This window comes from Neltuma alba, unplaced genomic scaffold, assembly GCF_004799145.2.
Source record: "Neltuma alba isolate B1F8T4 unplaced genomic scaffold, ASM479914v2 tig00013372_pilon, whole genome shotgun sequence".
NCBI lineage: Eukaryota > Viridiplantae > Streptophyta > Magnoliopsida > Fabales > Fabaceae > Neltuma > Neltuma alba.
Genome location: NW_021637635.1, coordinates 308,788 through 332,409, shown reverse-complemented (window position 1 = coordinate 332,409; position 23,622 = coordinate 308,788). Strand labels below are relative to the sequence as shown.

The 23,622-nt window shown below is 36.2% G+C and overlaps 3 protein-coding genes across 4 annotated transcripts; 1 reads left to right on the top strand and 2 right to left on the bottom strand.

Annotated features, from left to right (window-relative positions):
* Nucleotides 1–2,184: 2,184 nt before the first annotated feature.
* LOC114736765 (homeobox-leucine zipper protein HAT7) lies at nt 2,185–4,389 on the bottom strand. The gene is made up of 3 exons (XM_028924630.1): nt 4,011–4,389; nt 3,500–3,888; nt 2,185–2,767 (listed from the first exon to the last, which is right to left on the bottom strand). Exons 1-3 carry the CDS (start codon nt 4,144–4,146, stop codon nt 2,423–2,425), a joined length of 870 nt encoding a protein of 289 aa, XP_028780463.1. The 5' UTR covers nt 4,147–4,389; the 3' UTR covers nt 2,185–2,422.
* An 8,997-nt stretch (nt 4,390–13,386) lies between these two features.
* On the top strand, nt 13,387–15,594 carry LOC114736762 (uncharacterized protein At3g28850-like). Its single transcript, XM_028924627.1, has one exon. It carries the CDS (start codon nt 14,035–14,037, stop codon nt 15,397–15,399), a length of 1,365 nt encoding a protein of 454 aa, XP_028780460.1. The 5' UTR covers nt 13,387–14,034; the 3' UTR covers nt 15,400–15,594.
* A 2,460-nt stretch (nt 15,595–18,054) lies between these two features.
* On the bottom strand, nt 18,055–22,649 carry LOC114736764 (binding partner of ACD11 1). 2 transcript variants are annotated; one of them, XM_028924628.1, is made up of 5 exons: nt 22,486–22,649; nt 21,713–21,877; nt 20,908–20,983; nt 19,854–19,964; nt 18,055–18,934 (listed from the first exon to the last, which is right to left on the bottom strand). In XM_028924628.1, exons 2-5 carry the CDS (start codon nt 21,826–21,828, stop codon nt 18,476–18,478), a joined length of 762 nt encoding a protein of 253 aa, XP_028780461.1. In that variant the 5' UTR covers nt 21,829–21,877; nt 22,486–22,649; the 3' UTR covers nt 18,055–18,475. The 2 variants fall into 2 exon arrangements, with proteins under 2 accessions (XP_028780461.1, XP_028780462.1); XM_028924629.1 differs by lacking the exon at nt 22,486–22,649 and adding an exon at nt 21,988–22,099.
* Between the last annotated feature and the right edge of the window lie 973 nt (nt 22,650–23,622).

The following is a 23,622-nucleotide window of genomic DNA, read 5'->3' as shown; positions in this document are numbered from 1 at the left end:
CGATATGCCACTATTCACCGCTGCTTCCAAATAATTCTTCCGCTTCCATTCAAAATGCAAGATTTTGATCATATATGTTTATTGGGTGTTTGAATATAATCTAGCCAAAGTGAAACAAATTACAAGTCGCTTACATGTTTGGTATTGGTGGCGTGTTGCATCTGCCTTTGCATGGGTTGTCAAATGTCGAGTTTTGTATTTAAAGAGAGAATTTTAATTTATACTATTTTGATCCTTAAAATATAAGACTTAATTGAATATTCAATTTAATCCTAAATAAAATATCTCAATTTACTTTTTTTTAATATTTATCTATTTTTTCTTTAAATAATTATTATGGTGATTACATATGTTAAGAAGTTTCTATTAAAAGGCGATTCTAGTACACATAATTAATAATGATATTTTAAGAAAAATAATATTTATTTATTATAAATAATCAATTTAATTAATTTTTTAATATTCACAAATTATATATCTAGTTTTTATATTAAGTTGTAGTGTTATAAAAAAACCGTGAAACAAATTGACAATGCAATCTTAGTTTCTTATTTAACTGACTTCTTGTGTCGAATTTTTTCTCTCAAAAAGAAATGCTATTCCAAATAGCCTCCAGTTTACAACAAAACTTCATTTCGAATTGTGTGGATATCTGGATTTGAAATTTTCGATCCAACTTGCTGCTATTCTATAATCACTCTCACTGATATCGAATTTCAACCAAAACATTGTAAATTAATTAAATTGACGAGCTCATGTTTGGAAAAAAAGCAATAAAGAGAATATATATTCATGTAAAAACATTTTTAAAAAATTTAGATCATATATATGTTTTATTAAATTAATTTTTTAATGATTAATGAACTAAATTTACGTAGAGATTCCTCCATATAGTAGTCTTAGCTTCTCTGCTTAATTATTTGAAATGCCTCATGTATAAAATTTATGACTTAATTTTTAAGAGTTAAAATATAATGAAAAAGGTTTATAATTTTAGTACTCCTCCGGTCCTTATTATAAGACCCAATATGACTTTTTATTTGGTCCTAATTATAAGACCCAATCCATTTTCTCTCTTATATTTATGTATTTTTTTCCAAGATAATCCTTCTAATAATGATAGTTTTAGCCAATATACTTAATTAGCAAGAATATTTTAGGAATAACAACACTTATTTATTATAAATAACCAACTTAACTTACTTCCTTAATCTCCTCAAATAAGTCAATTGGGTCTTATAATTAGGACCGGAGGAGTATTATAACATGATAAGCAGACAGACTCAGTAGGCACTAGCCAACCAAAGCATCCATAATATGTCGGCTACGGATTTCACTATCCAAAAGACCAACGGGTAGCTAGAAACGTGCATGCATGTTATCAATAATTAATTACTAAATCTTACTGTAACCGAAAAAATTACTGAGTCACATTTGAAACGAAAACCATAAAAATGATATGGTTTGGTTAGCATTAATTAATGAGGTTAAGAACTGATGAGAAGGGTATAAATATAAGTTGGCGAAGCATGAAATAATGAAGGGGGGGTCGCAGCGTAATGGGTAATTGATTGTATCTAAAGCAGACTCTATTTGAACCGTATCCTGTTATCAACTTTCTGGCAGATACCTACAAACAAACTTTACTCAGTAACTTTGAAAGAGAGAGATAGAGGGAGGTTTTGCTTTGCCAGTAGCTCACATGGCATCTTCTTCAGCTTTCAGAGCTAAGTAGTTTCCCTTGTCAGACTTATATTGGCAAACGTCGCCTTCATTTCTCAGCGCCATCATCCCACTTTCCCAACTCCTAGCCCTTTTATTATTACTGAATCAATGAATTTCGTACTGTTCACTTCACAATACCAGCCCCACACCTCCTTTCTTTTTTTTAACCTTACGCTTCCTGCTTTATAAAGTACCAGCCAGATTTGGCTCTTCATCCAATAACGACATGCTTTCTCCTTGCCTCATCTTTCTCCAAAATCCCTTCCCCCCTCCTCATGATTCCAAAGCACCAACATGAAACTATTATTTTTATGTTTATATACTCAAACATTGCAAGCACTGAATCCCATTTCTAATTATGCCCCATACTTGATGCCAGAGCTGGAAATCCACTAAGGATCACATGTGCCTTGACTTCAACTTATCATTTATTTTTTATTTCTTGTAGAAGCATATATGTATATACGTTGCAGTTTTGGTTTCTAGCTGAAGTGCATATATATGGTAGGGAAGAGAAGTTGCACGGACTACTCAAAATTCCACCAATTCCTCACATGAAGATGATAAGTAGATATGTTCAAATTTTATACACCATTACTACTCTACTTGAGAAACGTAAATTCAAACCGAGATTGAGAAAAAGCTTAACTTTTTTTTTTCCCGTTTCCAATCAATCTCACCAGAATCATTTCAAGGTTCAATGATAATGGTGCTGCTCTTGAGGCCAGGTCCAGAGGTTCTGCTGCTGATCATCGATAGTGTTGGTGCTGAACATGTTGGAGAAGGTTTCGTCTTGGAGGTCTGATCTTGTTGAGAACTGGAGGAGTTGTGTTATGCTGGTGGGCTTCAGATTAGAGCCTACGAGCTGGCTTTTACCGTTCTGAGAACAAACAGGACTGTTTCTAACTGGCGTTCTTGAAAGCTCCAAATTGATGTCTGAGCAGTTGTCACTTCCATTATTGCTCCAAGAACCCTCGGTTTCTTTCTTCACCAGGCTCACTGTTCCGCCTTCACAGTGATCTCTTCCTTTCAGAGCTTGCAGCTGCCAACACCACACAGTAAAAATCCAAACATTAATCATGGTAGTCAACCATGTAATTGATGATATATCCATATTTACTTCTACGTGGATATCGCAGAAACCCGTTAGAGACCCAAAAGCCCAGGAAAAATGGGAAAAAGAATAACAACTATAATATAATATATGTGTGAAAGATCCAATTTAGAATTTTTTTAGTTCTGTCAAACTGACACTTCACAGGCATGATCAGACTAATTAATCAAGAAAAAAATAAAGTTAAGGAGGGAATCGATGACTTCAAAAGTCACTGATACATGTGGGATCAATAATTAAGTCAATGAAACGGAGGTTTACAGTAAATGTGAAGCACCACAGTTCGAACAAGAAAAAAGCACTTCCTTTCACAATAAACAATAAACCGTTCAATGATACTGTTCGGTTCTCCACTTCTAAACACGAAGATATAAACCAACAATTCAACATCCGATTTTTTGGGGAGAAAAGCTTTAGGTCCATTCATATATACATATATAACTGAGAAAACTGAATCCAGCAAGTTAGGAAGAAGAACAAGGATACTCCATTTTAGTTCTCAAAATACGACTATCGATCATATGTAGTTGTCTGCTGAATAAATCACAAGTAAGAGATCCAAGTTCTCACTTTTCCAAAGAATTACTAGTATCATTAAAAAATGATCAAGGCACTAGAATTGAGTAGACAGATGGGACGGAAAATTGAATAAAGCGGTACCTCTGCATGAAGTTTCTGGTTCTGAAGGTTAAGAGCATTATTGTCGGCTTTGAGAGCTTCGAACTGTTTCTTGAGGGATTCATATTCTTTCTCGAGGTTCTTGGTCTTCCATCGAGCTCTCCTGTTCTGAAACCAAATGGCGATCTGACGTGGCTGCAGACCCAAAGCCTTAGCCAGCTCCAGTTTCCTCTCTGGCTCAAGCTTGTTCCCAACTTCAAAGCTCTTCTCAAGTGCCTTGACCTGCTCCATGTTCAGCCTCTTCTTCTTCTCCCCTATCTGCACCGATCCGTCATCCGACAAATCATCATCAGCTCCGTTCACTTCCATATCGCACTTGCTCTCTATCCCTGAAAACGACATCGATCTCTTCACCATGAAAGGTGCACTCCCTGCGTTTTCACGAACAAAAGATTAATTTTTTTCCTTAAAAAAGTGGGATTTATTAAATTTAATTAATCCTTTAAGAGATAGGGAGGGGCACGGAGAGAGAAAGAGATAGAGGAGGGCTTACGAGTTTGGTAGTGTTGGGGTGGTAATGGAGGGAAGGATTTGAGAGATGGTGATGAGGAGAGGTGGGGGTCGTGATGATGATCTTCATGGCAGTGATTGGTGTGAAACATGAAAGTATGAGAAGGAGGGAAGGCCATGGTTAAAAAACTGGGAATTCAGATGAAATAAAACGTAGCACAGATGGGGATTTATGGTGAGGCTTTGTCTATAACAATTTAAGGAGGTGCCGATCATCGCAGGGTTTGGCTCTCACTCTCATGGTGGCAGAGTTTTCAGATTCAGAGAAAGGGAGGATAATGCTAATGGATGCACACAGACTCAGACAGACTCAGAGAGAGAGAGAGAGAGAGAGAGAGAGCGAAAGGTGTAATTTTTGTTAAAAGTATAATCAAAGTTTGGAGCTTTCCTCGACCCCCACCCTCTGATATAAATGGGTCTTCTCTCTCTCTTTATTCTACTACAGTATAGTAATAAGTGTGTAACAAATCGACCTCGCAATAAATCAATGATTCCAGAATTAACTTCTGGGCCAAACAAACTATTCTTATTTATGCATATTTTGGCCATACATTGCTCACCATAGCTCGGAAACAGAGGTGTTATCGACCAATCTGCTCTGGTTGATCCCTGACCACAGCAAAAATCAAATAAAAGACGAAGAAGAAGGAAAAAAACCCAATAGCTTCCTTTTTATTATTGTTTTTTGGCGGGAGAAATCTAGAAGTTACTCGTATTACTTGGTTGGGTATATGATCCTTGAGCGGTAACAAAGTGAAGAGGTTTACATATATAATGAAGAGAAGTGAGATTAACAAGGGAAGAGGAGAGAAGGACAAAAGATGCCAACATTGACAACTTTAGTTGGAATCTTGCACCTGTTGCATAGGCCAAACAATAGCCACTTGATTTTATGTGCTCAGAGAGGTAAGTTGTTAGGTCATGTGTGACGAGGAAACACTGGCATTCCGAACATGAAAATCCAGAATCCAAGGAGAAGTATGTACATATTATATTATTTTGATATATATCAGCATCTGTGATGGAAACTTGCACTTGGAAAATTTTATTTATTAATTGCTTAATGAGATCTCTGGCTTCGCCCCCATATATATATATATATATATATATATATATATATGGTTATTTTGTACTGGAGATACTCTCATTGGGATTTTCAAATAATACTATATATATTCACTCCTAATGTAAACATGTTTGCTTTATTGTTGTTTTTATTGGTTAATTCATAAACTTAATTAATTAGAGCCCAGAAAGATGCATAAGCAGCTAGCCTCGCCCTGGAACCAGCCTGCTGAATTAGTTAAAGCCACCCCCAGCTTTTCCCCATCATTAATTATTATTTTAGCTTTATTCAAGATTCTTAGCCTGATTTAAGTACAGAGCCCTTTTAAAACAAAATTTTGAGGGGAAAAAAAGCGGGATTCTGGCAGGCATGCAATCAAGTTTTGTGGTGAGCTAATTAAATGTGAGGTTATTTTATTCCATGTGCCTGCAGTTAAAGTGCTTTTGTGTAGGGTGTTTTACAAATTATGGAGTAAAAACGAAATAAAATTAACATAATAAGGAATGAATGAAAAATGGCGAAGATCGATGTTATCATCATATATGCATTGTAAGTATATTAAAACTTAAAAGTGAATAGAGTATTGGCGAGTATAACAGGTGCCAAACTAGATATTGACGTTAATAAGTTGAAATGGCATGCACGTACATATGCTGGGAATGCAAGGTTATGGAGGGAAAAAATGACAAATGAAAATCAGGGTTATATAAAATGAAAGGGAAACACATACACACAATACGATAATGATAAAATTATGTTAGATTGTAGGATTTAAAGGATAAAAATGCACCATTAGTTAACATTACAAATTTAGCAATGGAGGAAGAGATGAAATAAGGTTTGTATAGATATCTCACTTCCCTCCTTATTTTTTTTAATACTTGGTCTTTTTATTACATGGAATTCTCACCCATGCAAATTCTGTAAGAATAATGTCATACATGTGTGTGAAAGAATGAATCAGGAATAAATACTGGAACGTATCCAATGACGAGCTACATGTAAAAAAAAAGAAGAAGAATAATGTCAAAGAAAAAGAGAGAGAAAAATATAGGAAGAAAATAACAAAAACTCGTGGGTTTAATCCTGCAGAGAGGGATAGTAAGTTGAGTAGTGTGATAAAGATGAGAATAAAAAGAAATGATAATATATATGTTCACAATCTTATAATTTAGTAATATGAAAATTTTCTTGTAAATAAAAAAAATTGTGAGTATGATGTGTTTGTAATTTTAGACTCTGAAAGAAGCGCATATGGAGTTGAATTGAGGAGGCGGAGGAGACAGCCCATAAAATGACATAAGAAGAGAAATTAAAGGAGAAAATGGATGGGATGGGCATGTCCTTAATCCTTTATCCAAGCAAGGCCATATCAGTGGCCACCTCCCCTATTCCAATGCTCGCAGTATCTATGGGAACCTCTTTCTGTGGCCCCCTCCCCCACCTTCCTGCCCCCTATCCTACTTCTTTGGGCTACCCTCCATTATCTCTCTTCCTCTTACTATAGTACAATTCCATTTTTATTTTCATTTCATTACAGATATATATATATGCCCTCTTTTCCCCCCATGTGCCTTTGCCTTCCCCCTGTTCTCTCTTTTATATTTATATTTCTCTTTCAATTTTCTTTAGTGGCGAGCTCTGCTTGCTAATTCGTCTTCATACTATATATTTTCCTTCACGATCAAATCTTCCGAGGATTCTTTATCCTCACCTAGTTCTTCTATTCCCCTAACCATGCATTATTTTGTTTTTCGTGCTAAGTTGCTCAATTCACATCTTTATTTCTGGTTCAATCTGGGATCTGATGCCCTCCTCATGCCTGTGTTTCCCAAATATTACTACTTTATTCAGCGCGCTTCCCCCCATAGGACAATCATCCAGCGGATCCCATTCTTTAATTAATTCCTACTTGTCAGTGCTTCCTCAGCTTTAAGCCCTAATTAATTAATCAATCACTTCTTTCTTAGTTCTTGTTTTCGCCTTTTAGTTTGATCTCTTGAAAAATTTTCTCTATTCCAGAATGTATTTAGATCCCGAGCAGATAATCTGGACAGATCAAGTGAAAATGTTGTCGTATAAAAAGAAAATCAGTACAGTGAGGGCAAGAATATATAATCACGTGTGTTAGGTTCTAGATTACAATGCATCATGTTAACCTGTCTGTTAATGATTGGAACTTTGCGTAGTGCTTGATATGTTTTGATAACAACTGCTGTGTTTGAAGCGTCAAATAATGAAGAAAATGATGGTTAGGAACTTAGTTATGAACATACTCATCCAAATTATTATTTGAATGCTGGTACGCCAGGCTTATTTATCCATCTCTGAGATTGAGGGGGTCAGGAAAAACGGGTGAAATATAAAAACCAGAATCCTACTTCTTGCATGATCGTAATTAACTACTATAAATGACATACAACCTAGCTGTATCCATTAAGCAGCGTCCAACATTGAATATTTATTTAAGGAAAAAAACAAAAAAAAATCTCGAACAAGTTAGCCAGCCACACCGGCTTTGGAATGACATTTGGATGGGAATAATCAAATGTCGAACAAATTAATGTGTGATATTATATGGGATATGTCGGAACATTATTCTTTGCAACAGTAACATTGGAGCATTATTACGGTTAATATATGTGAGAATGAGAGTGACCAGGGCGGTGTCTCTATCGTGAAATGACTATGGCTACGGCCAAATAGGGTTAGATAGGGTTTAGAGTAGATGACAGGGATTTAGTTAAATACTATTTACAGGCGCACTAACTTAACCCTTCATGGCAGCCAATTCAAAGTATCACACATCAATGTTTCCTCCTGCCCCCACATCCTACTATCTGCCAAACCATATTGGATTAGCAGCCACATTTTTTCAAAATCTTTTTTCTTTTTGAATCATGAATTTTACTCTTTTCCCCCCAGAATTATTTGTGGGATGCTAATTACGTTAACATCATTTTCGGCTAAATATTCGAGTATTTCATATGTTGCATCGGAGAGGGATCATGTGGAGTGAAATTAGGGGCGTGCGTGTGAGACAGGTGGAGGACAGATCATCTCATTTGATTTCACATGTACTCGGTGCCTGAGACCACGATCGCTGTCACAGCTCTTCAAATGATTAGACATTTTTGCTGTTTTGGGGACTTTGATTTGAAAGGGATTCGTCTTTTCAAAATGATAATTAATTGAATTACGAAGGATTGAGAAATGGCCAGATTTACGTTTACGCGCACATCCAAACAATTCATGGGAACGGTGTGGTGGAATTCTCAAATTATTCACTACGCGTTCTTGTAATTAATATAAGAATTAATTTTGAGAGTTGAATTTGATTTTAAACATGAGAACTCAGTTCATTTTATCTTTTTAAATTTAATTTTTTAATTATAAACAATTTGAATTAAGAGATAATTCTAATATATATAATTAAATAAGATAATTTAAAGAAAATATCATGGAATTATAAAAATTACAAATTAGGACCTATGATAATATTAATATGAGTTTTGACAACAACAGTATGAGTTTTAATAATAATTTTTATAAAGCAATCCCTGTATATAAATTTTTTAATTCCATGATTTTTTTTTTTTTACAATTTTTCCTAATTTAAAACTGAATTTAAATGAGTACAAGTAATGATGCATGAGAATCGTAGAGAATCTACATGGCCCTTGGTCTGCAAAAGAAGCCCCATTCCTTGAGAAAAGAAGGGTCAGAGATGTACGGATGATGATGGTGCTGAGGGAGAGTACAGCGTACTGGCAAATCGCAACCATCCATTTGGACTTGTTTCTGTCATGCATCTTTGGGCTTAAAACATCATCCCATTGAAATTAGACCCCTTTTTTGGTTTTTGTATTAAAAAATTGGAAGTTGGGCTTTGATAGATGCGTCTGAAATTTTGGCTGCGTTCCTCTTCCTCCTTCACGCTCCTTCTTTTTGCTGAATTGCTACCATTTTTCAATTCCTCTTTCTCGAAGTGTTTTTGATCATATCTTTTCATATTCCGGTAAAAAAAAGAAGAGATCATATCTTTTCATATTATACATATATAGGAAACACTGATTAATTGCATCAAACTTATTTTGTCAGATTATATTTCCCCCCTTAAAGTGATGTATATTGTATACAACGTATAAGACTTTTCATCATAAGCACCGTATATTCACTACTCTGATCTAATTTAGTTTGGAAAATTGAATTCCAAGAAGTTAACTTTTAAGAAAGCAGATGCTTTATAGATAATTTTCTTATTCAACATTTCATTTCTTGAGATGTCAGAATTATTTATTTGAATAAAATTTGTTAATTTTTACCATCAAATACATAAACAATAACACGACTCTTTTTATTTCATACTATATGAAGAAAAAAAATATTTATGGATTTAACTATATATTTTCTTAAAATATTATAAAACTCTGGGAAAGTAAAACTTCCCTGGATTTTATTTGGAAAGTTATTTTTCGAATTACTCGTATTTGGGAAGTTGGGCTTCTAAATTCTATAAAAAATTACTACTTCCAGTCTTAATTATAAAATCTCGTTCGTATACTATAAATAAGATCTTATAATTAAGATCGGAAGTAGTATGTTGAAAACCAAACAACAACAACTGATTTCCTCCCTCGGAAGTACCTAGTGATCGGCCCCTTAAAAATTTCTTACTCCCAGCATTTCTACCCTTATAGTTTTGAGGTGAGGTGAACAGGTGAAACCAATAAAACCACGTCCGATTTTGGAGTACAATGAATCTTGTATTCAGAAAGGTAGTATTAAATATCTTCTAGGGAAAAAAAAAACTTAAAGGGCTATGTTAAAATCACATTTTGGCAGCGCCCAAAATTAGTTGCAAACACATGCGTGAATGTCGATTATACCATGATCAGTTATGTAGAAACCATGAAGACGACTTTACATGGGATGATATATGTGAAAATTGAAAAGGTAGCGTGTCCCACTGTAATTAAAATGTATGAGAAAGAAGAAAGAAATAGTGAAGAGCGGTTGGGGAGAGCGCAATTTCGGGGTTCAGGACAAACACTCACACAAAAGGCAGACATAAACAAGTGTTTGCTTACGTAGCAGAGGGCCCCACCTGGTTTCTAATTTCCCTACCCTATCCCCTCTCCAATTTCCCATGCCGCTTTTATATGTGTTACAGTGTTAGCCTCTTTCCATGTATCCATAAAAAGAACAAGGGTCCAAAATAAAACTAATAAGCTGCTGACAATCAGAACATAACGCATAAATTGTTCATTAAGCATAAAGCTATATATATATATATATATATGTGGTTTAGTTGGAGACAGAACGAAGCTGATGAAGAAGAAGTCGTGTTTCTAGCTCCTTGTTGGCATGATTGACAAGGGTTCCCCTTGTTACAGTAGGTGTTGGTTCAATTGTTTTTGATATGCTTTTTCGATCTTAAATATAAGTTTTTTTAGTGTAAATTATACTATAAAAAGAATTTTATAATTACACTATAAAAAGGATCTTATACTTAATATAAGAGGAATAACTAATTTTAATCACAATCAATACAGGTGAAGGTAACACGAATCGTACACACTGGAATAATAAAAGGATGAGAGAATAACGAAAGAGTGGGGAAATTAAGGGGAAGCCGCGAGATCCAATAAGCACAGAACAGCGTGGAAAGAAGTAAAAGGAGGGAGCACGTGGGCATCACGTGGCCCTCAAAGGACGTGTAATAATGAGCTGGACCAATCCCCATGCAGTCCCTGTTCCACGTGTGATCTCATCTGGATAGGGGAATTGAGCTCATTGGAACGTGCATCTCATCCTCCTTCCCCATCACTTCTCTGATCTCTTTCATTTTGTGTATAACGTGTTGGCTTTATTTCCTGCTCATCACGTTATCTCTCCACACGTTTGGATTCTCTACGCTCCTCACAATGAAATCATAATTAGATGCATTTTAAGTTGAATAAGAAAAAAAATGCAAACTTAACTTTCATATTTAACTCTACTCAAGCAAGTGTCATGTTTGGGACAAATTTCAGCCCCGCTTCCCTCATTGTTTCTGTATTTTTCTTCATCCGTTTCTCAATTCAGTTTTAAGCCTTCTTTCTCATTTATATTTCACCAATAATCTCAAATCTATATCTCACCAACATTTCTGATTACAAAAACCCTCCCTTTCCCGCCCCCCTCAGGAAATGAAAGTGCTTTCATTGAATAAGTCGGTTGGACCATCATTTTCTTCTGACTATGACTTCTTCCCTTTCATACCAGTCATTTCATCTCAACTGCTCTGATCTTCCTCCTTTTTTTTTTTTTTGAGAGTATGTATTGAGTATTGACCGAAACGATTTTTTTTCCTTATTTAATGAAAACATTCCATTTAAATTTGCACTTCTACTTATCTCACAAATTAGTTTGATAGGACCGTCTCCTTAGGATATGAATCAAGACGGTGAATTTGCATTGTTCTCTTAAATTCATATCCCGAGCCCCGTGCATTGAACCTGGAAATTCTACTATTTACGGCTCCCAAATCATAGGGGCTTTGATATATACATGTACATGTCCCAACTAAATGATTAATCATGACTTATTAAGAAACAGATTTATCATATTTCAACCTTAAAAAGATTCATCATAAGTTGTACGCGTACGTGTTTCAACTAAATGCAAGCAAATGCCCAGCTCACCGTTTTGTTCCCAATCAGGAGAGTTAGTTATTTATTAGCTTGATTGAAAATATTAAATCTTGACAATCTCCCAGATCCATTCACCTTCGAAAATATTGAATTATCATGTCTCTATCTGAAGCTACTTAATTCCGTTTGGTGTGGTATTTGTCTTTCAATTGCTTAAAACCCACCATCACCGTACAAATACCTTTGATATAATCCGCTGCTTCTTTGTCCACTCTAGTTATTATTTCAATTACTTAACACGTACATTTGCCAACAACAAAAAATAAATAAATTAGGTATGCTATCATTGAACCCACCAGAAATATGTCTTCACCTGGTATTATATATATAATACTGTACTTCCTGGCAAATTTTCCCCGCCAAGACTTTTTCTTTCTGTCCGGTCCTGTTACTGTAATTGATTGGAGCTTTCTTCTGTCTTCAAATGTTTTGCTCATTAAAGTTTTCTTGTTCTGTGTTCACAATACTCAAAGCTTTCTCTATTAAATATAAGTAACTACAGATGTTTCTTCTCTACTGATTTTTGTTTAACACGGTCTTGATCGTCATTGGTTAAAAAATTGGAGCGAGCGGGCGCGCGCGCACACATGTAGATAAATTAATTAAAGTAGGTTTTCATGCATAGCTGTAACACCTACCATATTTATCGGTAGCTAGCTAGTTATTAGTTAGTAGATGCTGTTAAATGATTTCAACCGTATTTTATGCGCGTACGCTCGTTATGTATACCAAGGGAAGAAATACAATTACTAAATCAATATCTATGCAATGCATGATACTATCGCCTACTAATTTGGATTAATCGGGCTCACAAAATTTAGATAATTCAAATGTTTAAGCGACGAAGTCCAACGTATATTACCCTGTGCACATTGATTCATCAAAAGAATCCATTTTTATTAAGACAAATCAGGAGAGAATACAAAGAGCATCTTATATTTGATTGCGTACGCACGACTGATCCATTGCATTTCAATGTTGCACGTATTTTCGTTAGATGGTTATCATCATCAACGGCGGTCGAAACACAAAAAAAGCTAATTTTTCTATAACATACCAGTACATGGAATAAATTAACCAATTGAAATAGTAAAAATACGATATTTTTGTACTCGAAGACAATGACTGTTACTAAGCGTAATAATTATGTGACAGGAAGTTAGTAGAATAGTAGTTTACTTACCTGATGTAACAAGTAACAACTAACACTAATCCTTAAAGAACAAACAAAACTAAAACAGAAGGACCACCCGAAGAAGGAAAACAAAAACAAACGCAGTGCAGCCAATGGTTTTGGATATTAATCCCAATTAAGAGGAAGGTTATAACAGTAAATTCGATGCAGAAGTTGTTGGACGCGCTTGTGAGAAAGGATGATAAAAAGGCAAGTGGGGTCCAGCTAAGCGCGGCACGTTAAGCTTATGGAGAGGGTTTTTCGCCTCACTGATGTCAGTGGAAGGCAGCATACGCGCCATAAAGTGCGAGTGGGGGTGACATAGCAGCCCTTCGCCGCAGCCTCCCGGTAACAATACCCGCTTTTAATACGAAGGAAACAAAAACAGAGGTCTCAGTTCTCACATGGCTAAGAAAGACGTGAAGGAAGGAACAGATGTTTCCGACTCGGTTTGTTCGTGGAGAGTCATTCAAGCAATGATTTTCGCATTCTTGCCTTACTGATTTTCCCGTCTGAAATCATATTTTGTTGCTTTATATTAAAATCTCGGTCATGTCAAATTCTTCGTAGGCCGATGTTGCTCCATAATTAACGAAGTTATTATGTTTTTGTTTTTAATAAAGAGATAAGGGGCCAGCCCGTGTGGGATCAGGGTTCAGAGTGCCATTCCATTATGCTACGCGATTCATCTCTCGCCTTCGTTGTTTGACTTTTCCTTTCATTCCTTTTCTATTAGAGACCACTTCTCCTGCCCCGTTGGTTCATATCTTATATCATTTCCTCACCAATTCTTCAGGACCAATTCAATAATCTTCCCCTTCTGCTTCTTTTGTCCTGAACAGGTCGTCTTTTTCTCTGCCAGCCTCCTTCGCACCAAAATCCCAGCACAGAAGCAAAGAGAACCTTCTCCGTTGGATTCACAGAAATGATTGATGAGCCCTGTCATCGATTTTGGTCGTGGATTTTCCACAGAAGCAAAACCTGTGTCCTAGAAACAAATTGATACAACTCTTTGGTGGCTTCCTTCTGTATTTGATTTTTCTTGTGCTTGTCCTTTTTGTATTTTGTAATCATGGGCTGTGCTAGTTCCAAGCAAAAACGGTGTCGGCATTGCAACGCTCCGTATTCCCCTGTGCCGAGAAGTTACTCGATGCACGTCCACCACCCACCCCAGAAAGAAGGCGATAGCCACCATGTCGTCGCTCTCACATCCACCACATTGGGTTCCCTCAAGCTCGATTCTCCTCTCTCAAATTATCAGAAAACCCACAGGCTTCCTGAATTTGGAAGCCAGAATGGATTCAAGTTTTCCAACAGCAAAGTCAGCGACAGTGATGGTTTCAGCTTTGGCGACGGCAATTCGACTGAAGAAGAGAGGAAGAAGAAGAAGAAGAATGAGGCATTACCGGAAAGTGAGAGAAAGAATAAGGAATTCTCCATGGGGCTAATCGAGGCCAAGACATGGTCCAGCATGATCGAGCAGAAGCTACCAAAATCTATTCCCAAGACTCCAACCAGAACTCCTCCAGGTGAACCGGAGACCATCAACACGTGGGAATTAATGGAAGGTCTTGAAGACATCAGCCCCTACCGATCACCCAGTCACTTCAGGAGCTTCTCTTTCGATCAGTCTGTTTCTGCTCCGGCCGATCCACCTAGGCCAGCTGGTATGGTACAAGATGACACTCGGCCCTCCAAACCTCTCTGGCTTCAAATGACGGAAGATGAATTAAATCCCACTATCCCCCCTGCAATTACCGATTTTGATCCTGAAGTTATTTCCTCATTCAGAATGTCGTTACAAGAGCTCTCCCCGGACAACCCTTTTCACCTGCGGCGAATCAATGATGAGAAACAAGATACCATAACTGCGAATAACTTTCCTTTTGATGGCACCAAAGAGAAGATAATTGAAGGTGATACTCTTCCATACAAGAAAGACAAGGTAGTTCTGTACTTTACCTCCCTACGCGGGGTAAGGAAGACTTATGAGGATTGTTGCCATGTGAGGCTCATTCTGAAAGGATTAGGTGTCCGCGTCGATGAACGAGATGTGTCGATGCATTCGGGGTTTAAGGATGAGCTCAAAGAGCTTCTGGGTGATAGGCTTACTGGGATTGGATTGCCTGTAGCGTTCGTCGGGGGTAATTTCATTGGGGGAGCTGAGGAAATTCAAAAATTGCATGAAGATGGTAAGCTTGAAAAATTACTCAATGGCTGTGAAAGAATTGAGAACGAGTGTGGAATTAGTACTGACATATGTCAAGCCTGTGGAGATATTCGATTTGTGCCTTGTGAAACATGCTCCGGAAGCTGTAAAATTTATTTGGAAGCTGATGAAGAAGATGAAGATGGTGAAGCAACTGACTATGGATTCCAGCGGTGTCCTGATTGTAATGAAAATGGGTTAATCCGCTGCCCACTCTGTTGCTCATAAATTGCAACTTTCAATTACATTTTAACAGAGGTAATTTTTCAGTCTTCTGGGTGTATGTTTTGTGGGTTCTTTATTATACATTGAAATTTTGGTGTCAGAGATATGTAGGAAGGGGCATGGGTGAACAATAATCTTTCACTCTTTCTGTACAACAAATACAGTTTAAAATGTATACTTTTTGGTTCTTCTTCTTCTTTTCCTTTTTCCAAAAGAAATAAAATTGATCGCTATCATCTTTGGTGGACATTATATACATACATACATATATATATATATAGAATGATTGCAGCATCATATTGTGTAATTTATAATTGATAATTGATTTTGCTTCATTTACTTGCCAATTAATTTGAAATGTGCAATGTATGGTATTGATTGTAGAATTATAGTTGTAATGTTTAACGATGATTGATTTGAATCGTGTGAATGATGAAAATGATGGATGTGGAAAAGCAAGCGCGCGGACATATATATGAATAATCTAAATTAACAAAACAGAGAAATTTTTATTCAAAACTAACAATAATTTTTCAACCCAGAAGAAGATAACTTGTAGTCACACAATTAATTGTAGAGTTGAATATCTTCTGTGCAACTGACTTGTATTTATTCCTCTGCTAATTAGAAAAAATGTTATCTTTAGAAAGTGGAGTTTATGAGCTCAATGCAAGGCACCATGCCTGCCATGATGATTAGGAGCAGCACGCTTGTTTTCACGGACCCAGGTTATGGGTTGAATTATTTAGAGGTTAAGAATGAACTATATAATTTTTTTTAAAAAAGGAAATCAATTTTTTATACACATGTCATGAAGAAAGTCCAAATCCGCATCCCTATGTTGAAAGAATGAATGATTTCAGGTCTTTAGTTAACGCGTTGTGAAAAATATAAAGTAACGCATGAAAATGTATTTAAGCACAGTAGAAATTAACATGGCAGCGCGTCAGATTATTAAAAAAGTGTGACTTTTTCATGTATATATGGAGTTCATTTCTGTCTACCTCTTTTTTTTTTTTTTGGCCTGATTCATTTCTGTCTACCTGACATTATAATAGTAGGCAAGAGGATTTGAATACAAACATAAAACAAACGTAGGCCAGAGATGTATCTAGTGACCTGGTCAAATCGCATTTCAAGCTAAATAGACTATTTGGCTAAGAAACATACTCTACACAACAATCCAAAGGCGCAAAAGAAAAGGGGAAGTTTAAAGAAGAAGCGGCCACAATTGTTTATGATGCCACTGAAGTCTTCCGCCTTCTTTTTATTTGTCTTCCAGTTCCAGGCCCTTTTGGTTTTTCTGTGATGTTGAATTTTTGGAGGTTGCTTGGCGGGGACAAGAAAAATCACCAATATTGACTCTGAGGAACAACCAGACAGGAATACTCATATTTAAAAAGGGGGAGTTTGAAATTTGAAACTGGGAAGGTTCTTCAAAAAGTACTATTTTTGTTTTTTTAATGATGGAGGGGAGGGCGGTGCCATATATTTCATTAGGGGAACGGCCACCCAATTATGTAAAAGAAAATGATTGGAAATTCCATTGTCCCTCAATCTCATCTACCCGGGGGGGGGGGGAGGGGGAAGATTTCAACAGTTTATCAACACCCAAATCATCCAAATGATGGGGATGGAACGAAAGAAACTATCGTCTGCATTCATTTCTTCTGGTGGCCTCCTCATCGCCCTGTTTAACAGTGTTCACGTGTTTATATTCATATATACAGGGCTAAGAAAATCCCGACAGGGAAGATGTTTTATGCCATCCAATCAAAAGCCTATCGGTGGAATTTGTCAGTGGTAGATGGCAATTGCTTGCCGACTACAATTGGGCCATAATTGAAGTGCCCATTTACCTATCTGCGATTATTATTATTAATATATATATTCAGAATTATATTTGACGGTCAGCGTCGGAAAGAAAAGAAGAGAAAAGAAAAGGTCACGGTGGCTACAGTGGCGGTGGCTGTTTCTGAAAAGTGATGCATGAGATAGAATCCAACCAGAACTACAACGACATGAACATGGATTAAAAGGGACTGCATGAAAGACGCATTTCAGAAAGAAAAAGAGGAACCCATACAGCAAATAAAACCGGCGGATGTCTGTCTGTAATAGTGCGCACCAAGCAAGGTATCTACCTCACTCCCTTTTCCTATTAAAACCATTTCTGCTTCCTTCCCATTAATCAAACACCACCGAGTCAAATAATAACACTAACAAAGGCTTCCCATTTATTTGTGATGCTGTCAAACTAGGCCGGCACAGGCAACGCAGCCTCTGGCTTTTTCGACACCATAAAAATCATTATAAATAGTTTTCTCTGAGATTAGTTGAGTGGGATGCCTATAAAGTGTTAACATCATCTGGTTGGAATCGAATATTTAGCCAGCAACAGTTCCATTAAACTATGACAAAGCAATTCACAAGTTGTTATTTATATTGCTCCAATGTGTAAGCAACACCATTTGGCACGCGCCCTCATCAATATTTAACGACGCTACGTTTCTCACCTGAAATATTTCGTGCCAAGCACCCCAAGAAAACAATATTGTCATCTTTTTTTCTTCTTCTCATTATTGTGTCAATGTCTTGTTTAATTTGCCTCCCTGTTTCACAATACAATTCCGTGAGAGTCTAGTCACGGGCGTCACCTTACGTATTTTGCCGCAACGCGTTTCAGAAGTCAGACATCAGTTCGCGTTTAGACACTCAAGTTTATTTCTGCATATTATACAGAATTATTTATGCAATACAAAGCAAGAAAATATGAAGATCAACATGTTATTGTTCTGTTGACAACAGGAAGCTTGAGTACTTACAAGTTAGCTGCTGATCTGATCTGGGGTCCTCCAAATCTAATGCTCCCAATCAACAGATGTTCCAATGTTTTAATTTAATACGCGCCCATGTACAGCAGATCAATGGCTTAGGCCCAATCACCATCCCAGTATCAGCACTTCATTACTTGTACAGATAGACGGACGCACTTGACAACTGCACAAAGTTCCTAAAGATATTCATCTAGTTTTATACCAAAACCAACCTTAGAATACGACAGTTTCAGTTTGAAGTTTCATTTGTTGCTTCGCTGACCCAAGTCAGCAGTAGCTTTGGCCGCATTAGTCAACATATCTGAAACCCAGAGAGCTCCCTTTGCAAAGTAACTGCTATTGACGACGGCATTACCAGCCGTCACTGCCGCCCTCCCTGTAACTTTAGCCAAAGCTATAGCAGCTGTCCCTGTAACTGTCGCAGCTGATTTGGTGATATCGGTAACATGATACTTCTCGTCCACTGATTTGAAAGTTTCCCGGCTGGAATTAATTGTATCAGTCAACCCAATTTTTTTGCTGAGCTCCGCAACTCTGGCTGCCGCTGTGGATGATACTCGATAAGACTCGTCAAGATCTTTTGCCTTGATCAGTGCACCTTTCCCCAGCACATATCCCTTGGCTACCATTGTTTTCACAACCTCCTGCGCCATAGTTACTGCCTCCCCTGGGGTGGAAACAAATTTGTGCAGATGAATATCCTGTAAAAGAAAAGGACGTTCATTTATTCAATAATAGAAAGAAACAGACTTGAACAGTTGGTATTAATTACATTTTTTAACAGGGAAAAGTAATGAAAAATCGCAGGTTGAACGGAGTTTTGTTTCCAGAATTCAATAGCAAGGATACGTGCCTTTTTAATATAGAAAATCGTATAAGCTAGGTAAAACAATTGAGATGATGGATCAAAACAGTCACTTGTGAGATCATCACATAAGTTACTCTGGGAGAAGAGAACACAAATGTTTTTGAGATATCATAATGATGAAAGGAGCAACTTATTCTGCTTCACATGAGGGACAAACCAGCAGAAGTTCACAGCTTTGATTTACATTTATGTCATTCGCTACTTTCCCATGAGAAGGAGAGAGTTGTGCTCATAGCAGGCCTCCAACGGACAAGAAATAGCGGTAGTTTATTCAAAGCATCCAACCTTCTAAAACATTAATTCATCACGTTCTATAATTGTAAACTACGATATTACAAAAAAAACCAAGGAATATTCATGAAATTTGAAAGGAATTTTAGTTTCTTCATAAACAATAACATGCTTTTTCTTAAAAAGGTTAATACAAATCTTAGTTCTTCAAGTTTACTCTCATTTTGATTTTAGTCTCTCAAATTTCAAACCATAGGCTTTGATCCTTCAAGATTTTTTTTATTTAAAACATTGGTACCTAGGATTCAATAAAAACTTGGACAATTTTTCTCTTGAGAGACCAAAACCTATGGTTTAAAACTTGAGAGACTAAAACCGAAATGAGAGAATATTTGAGGGACCAAAGATTATATTAACCTTTCTTAAAACACCATAAAACAGAAGTTCATTTTATGGATGGTTGTTATATTGTTCTGTTCAATTAAAGCAAAAAGCTTTCTAACGAAGGGTTTCAAGCATACTGATGAGCTACTGTCTTCAGGTCTTGATGCAAGGCTACTCCAGTTATCACAGTCATCTATGGAACCTTCCCAGCGAGAAATGCATATGGGTTGATCGACAATCACAGATCCCTGAGATGGGTGGAGTGAAACACAATATTAAGATTGAGAAATATATTAATGATCAATACCAGAATATTGAATAGCTAATGTTCAACCGCAAAAGATGAGCTATTCCAAAAACAGACTGATGAAGGAGTTAATATTGAAATCTTACAAGGTATCTTGTCATAAATCTATTATAAAGGAAAGTTATTGCGTGTCCTGTTCTAAATGTCCCGCCAGTATACAGTATCACCAGATAGTATTTTTCCTTCCAGCTTTATTATTCTTTGTCCTTAACGTCTTCATGCAATATTTATTCCCGCACAGGCGAATTCAGTCACCAGTCTAGATGTTCAGATGAAATTACTCAAGTGTCTTGTATTCATGTAAAAGGATTTTTATAGGTTTCTTGTAAGCCGATGGGGATTGACTTGGCCGCTGGACCTCAATTGTTGACATATTCTAGGAGAAAGAGGATGAGAGATGGGTCTTTTTTTTGACTTATACTAGGAAAAGTGAGAATAAGAAAGAAGAGGGTCCGTGGGAGCCTTTAGATGGTAAAGGAGGAATTGTGAACATTTGACCGTCAGAAAGAGATAGAATAGTGAATATAGCGGGATGACGGGAAGGGTAGAAGCAAGTGGATTGAGAGCAGAATTTAGATGGAGAGTCTATGCCTCTCTAATGCATTCGAACGCGGGCTTTTTCTTTCCTCTTTGTTTCCTTCTTGCTTTTGCCATCTGTTTAGCTAATCCTGTGAGACTTAGACCCTAGCAGAATCTTTATGCATAAATAATATTATTCTAGAGTAGAATCCATCATAGATTAAAAGTTGGACAGAGACTGTTGACAGGCTGCAATTAAGTCACTAAAGATAAGCTTCTTTAGGAAGACATAATGTAGATGACATCAATCCATGATATCAAACATTTTAAAAACAAGGAGGCAAGACTGATTAGCATCAACATACATTCAGCAACAAGGCAGTTTCCAGAGCATAAGCATCCCTAAAGGTCACATATGCAGTATTCGCATCTTCGTCAGATCTGTATCGTGACAAAAGAGGAATTATATAAACAAGCGTCTTTCACCCCAAGCCTTGCAAGTAATGAAATTTCTATATAACAGTAATGGGAAATAAAAAGTACTCCTCTGGTCCTTAATATATGGCCTATTTAACTAATTTAATTAGATTAAGGAAGTTAGGTAAGTTAGTTAATTATAAGAAATATGACATGTTTTTCCTAAAACACTATAATTATCTTTCTTAATACTCTCTCTCTTTCTTCTACCTGATTATGATTGAGGGAGATCCATAAGGGTGATTTAGAAAAAATTGATAAATATGAGAAATAAATCTTATATTTAAGACCAAAATCAACTCAACAATTAGGTTCTATATTAAGGACCAGAGGAGTATTAAATGAAAGTATCGATACTCAGTAGATTTTGTTCAAGCTAACTTATCAAAAGGGAAATGATCATTATATATTTATATTTCTTTTCTGCAGGTCATTATTATTAAAGTCTATCAATTTGACAGAGGGATATCCATTAAAAAAAAAAAAAAGTTGAAATGTTGTTGGGATAGTAAACAAGGTTGGCCATTAAAAATATCCCATGTTTGCAATGTCTTGTCTTCAAGAAGTAAAGACCAAATAAGCATCGCATCAAAATGTCGCCATGGACTAAAATCATATGTTGAACATATACTTGGTTTGATTTAACTACAGGATTACACATTGCATTCAGTAAATAAGATTGCAGAAAATTACCTGATGATTTCAATATGCTCAATTACACCAGAGTAGGCAAAAAAATTGTGCACATCCTTCTCTGTCGCTCTAGGGGATAATTTGGTGACTTCGGCGGTGTAACCACCGGAATTCATTATTGTCCAGTGACTGAAGCCTCAACTGGAAAATTTGGAATGAATAGACCTACGAAAAGCAACGGAAATCAAATTCCACCGAACAAAAGAAGATGTCCTCGTAGTAAATCTTTCAATCACTCCAGAAATCACTTGTCAGAAAGCATACTTAAGCCACACCTTTTCCTTTCATTGCTCCATTCATAAGGCCTTGTATATAATAACCATGCCGTTCAAGGTACCAGACATTATCTAACAATTCGGAGTATGCTTACTTCCCTTGCCCATATCGAATTCATTCCAAAACATTCAATACATAAATTAGATATCGGCATTGACACATGACATCACGGGCCATATTACAAGTATCTTATTTATTTTTCTTTGGTATTAATCCGATGCTTCAAAAAAGTTATTTTTTTCATCAGAAAAGAAATGAATAAGAAGAAGGAAGAGTGAATTTCACAGTTAATGCAGCCACTGTTTTGGGGGAGAAAAGCTCGCACCTACTTCATAGAAACAGGCTACATAAACAGATTTTTTTTTTTTTATCCTGGTTTTCAATTTCAAGGACGGCAAGCTCACATTCAATCGACAGAACAAATAGAAAATTGACTTGAAATATATACAGGACAAAACAGAAAGCATATATAGAAGGGAGTAATAAAGTAAAATCACCTGAAGGCAGTAGAAGAGCACCGAATGTTATTAAAGAACTTGACGAAAAAGCGAGAATTTGAAACTGAGAAGAAAGGAGGGGCTGAAGTCTGAAGATAGCAGTGGATCTTGAGAAAATAGAAAATTGAGATGAAGCAGGGTATCAGACGAAGGATAGCGCCCAACCAGTCCAAAATTTGGAGCAGGCACAGGAGATTCTGATCCCACGCGCACGCCACTTGTCTCTTTGGAATTTTGGACCGTAATTGATGACGTTCTCAATATTAATGGGAGCGTGATCCCCACTGTCTTTCAAAAGCGTCGATGGGACTTCAGAAAAGCAACTGGCGGGTACTGTAGTTACAGGGGCCGGTGAGGATGACCTGCAAGCGGAAATCGGTAACAGATGATTACCAAATAAAATTACAAAATTCCATTATGCTACCTCCTATCCTTCGAATTAAAAGCTACGTTTCATTTTTATTTTTATTTTAAATATAAAATCTAATTTATTTTGCTTTTATATTTATTTATTTTTTAAGGTAATTTTTATAATAATAATAGTTCTGGCTAATATACTTGATTAATAAATATATTTTCAGAAAGATAAAACTAATTTATTACAACTAATTAACTTAATTAATTTTTTTAATTTATTCTAATTAGTTAACTAACTTTTATATAAGTACTGGATTTAGAATAAAAAAAAAACAAACAAGAAGCAAGTCAAAAGAAAGTATATATATCATTATTATTGTTATATATTAGTAATATAAAATCCGTGGGAAAACTTTGGGAACCAAAAACTAATATCCCGTTTGTAGAATTAATATTTAATAAAAAATAAATCCTTTTTTTTCATAATACTCAGACGGGGATTTACAATATCTGTTTTATATTGTTGTTGTTAATATAATAACTCAACAATACCTACTCATTCTTTCTCTCATATTTCAGTGTTCTTTTTTCAGTTTGATGTTATCACTAAAGTGTGTTTTCTTATGAATGTAGGTTGTCTTACTCACTGTCACCTGTAACTTTCTTTATTTTTAATATAAGCCATTTTGTTTTTTCAGAAACAAAAAAAATTCCTCTAGGGGCTTGGTCCTATTGTGTTGTATTTATTTTCGATTGGGCACTGCTTTGGGCTATACGACA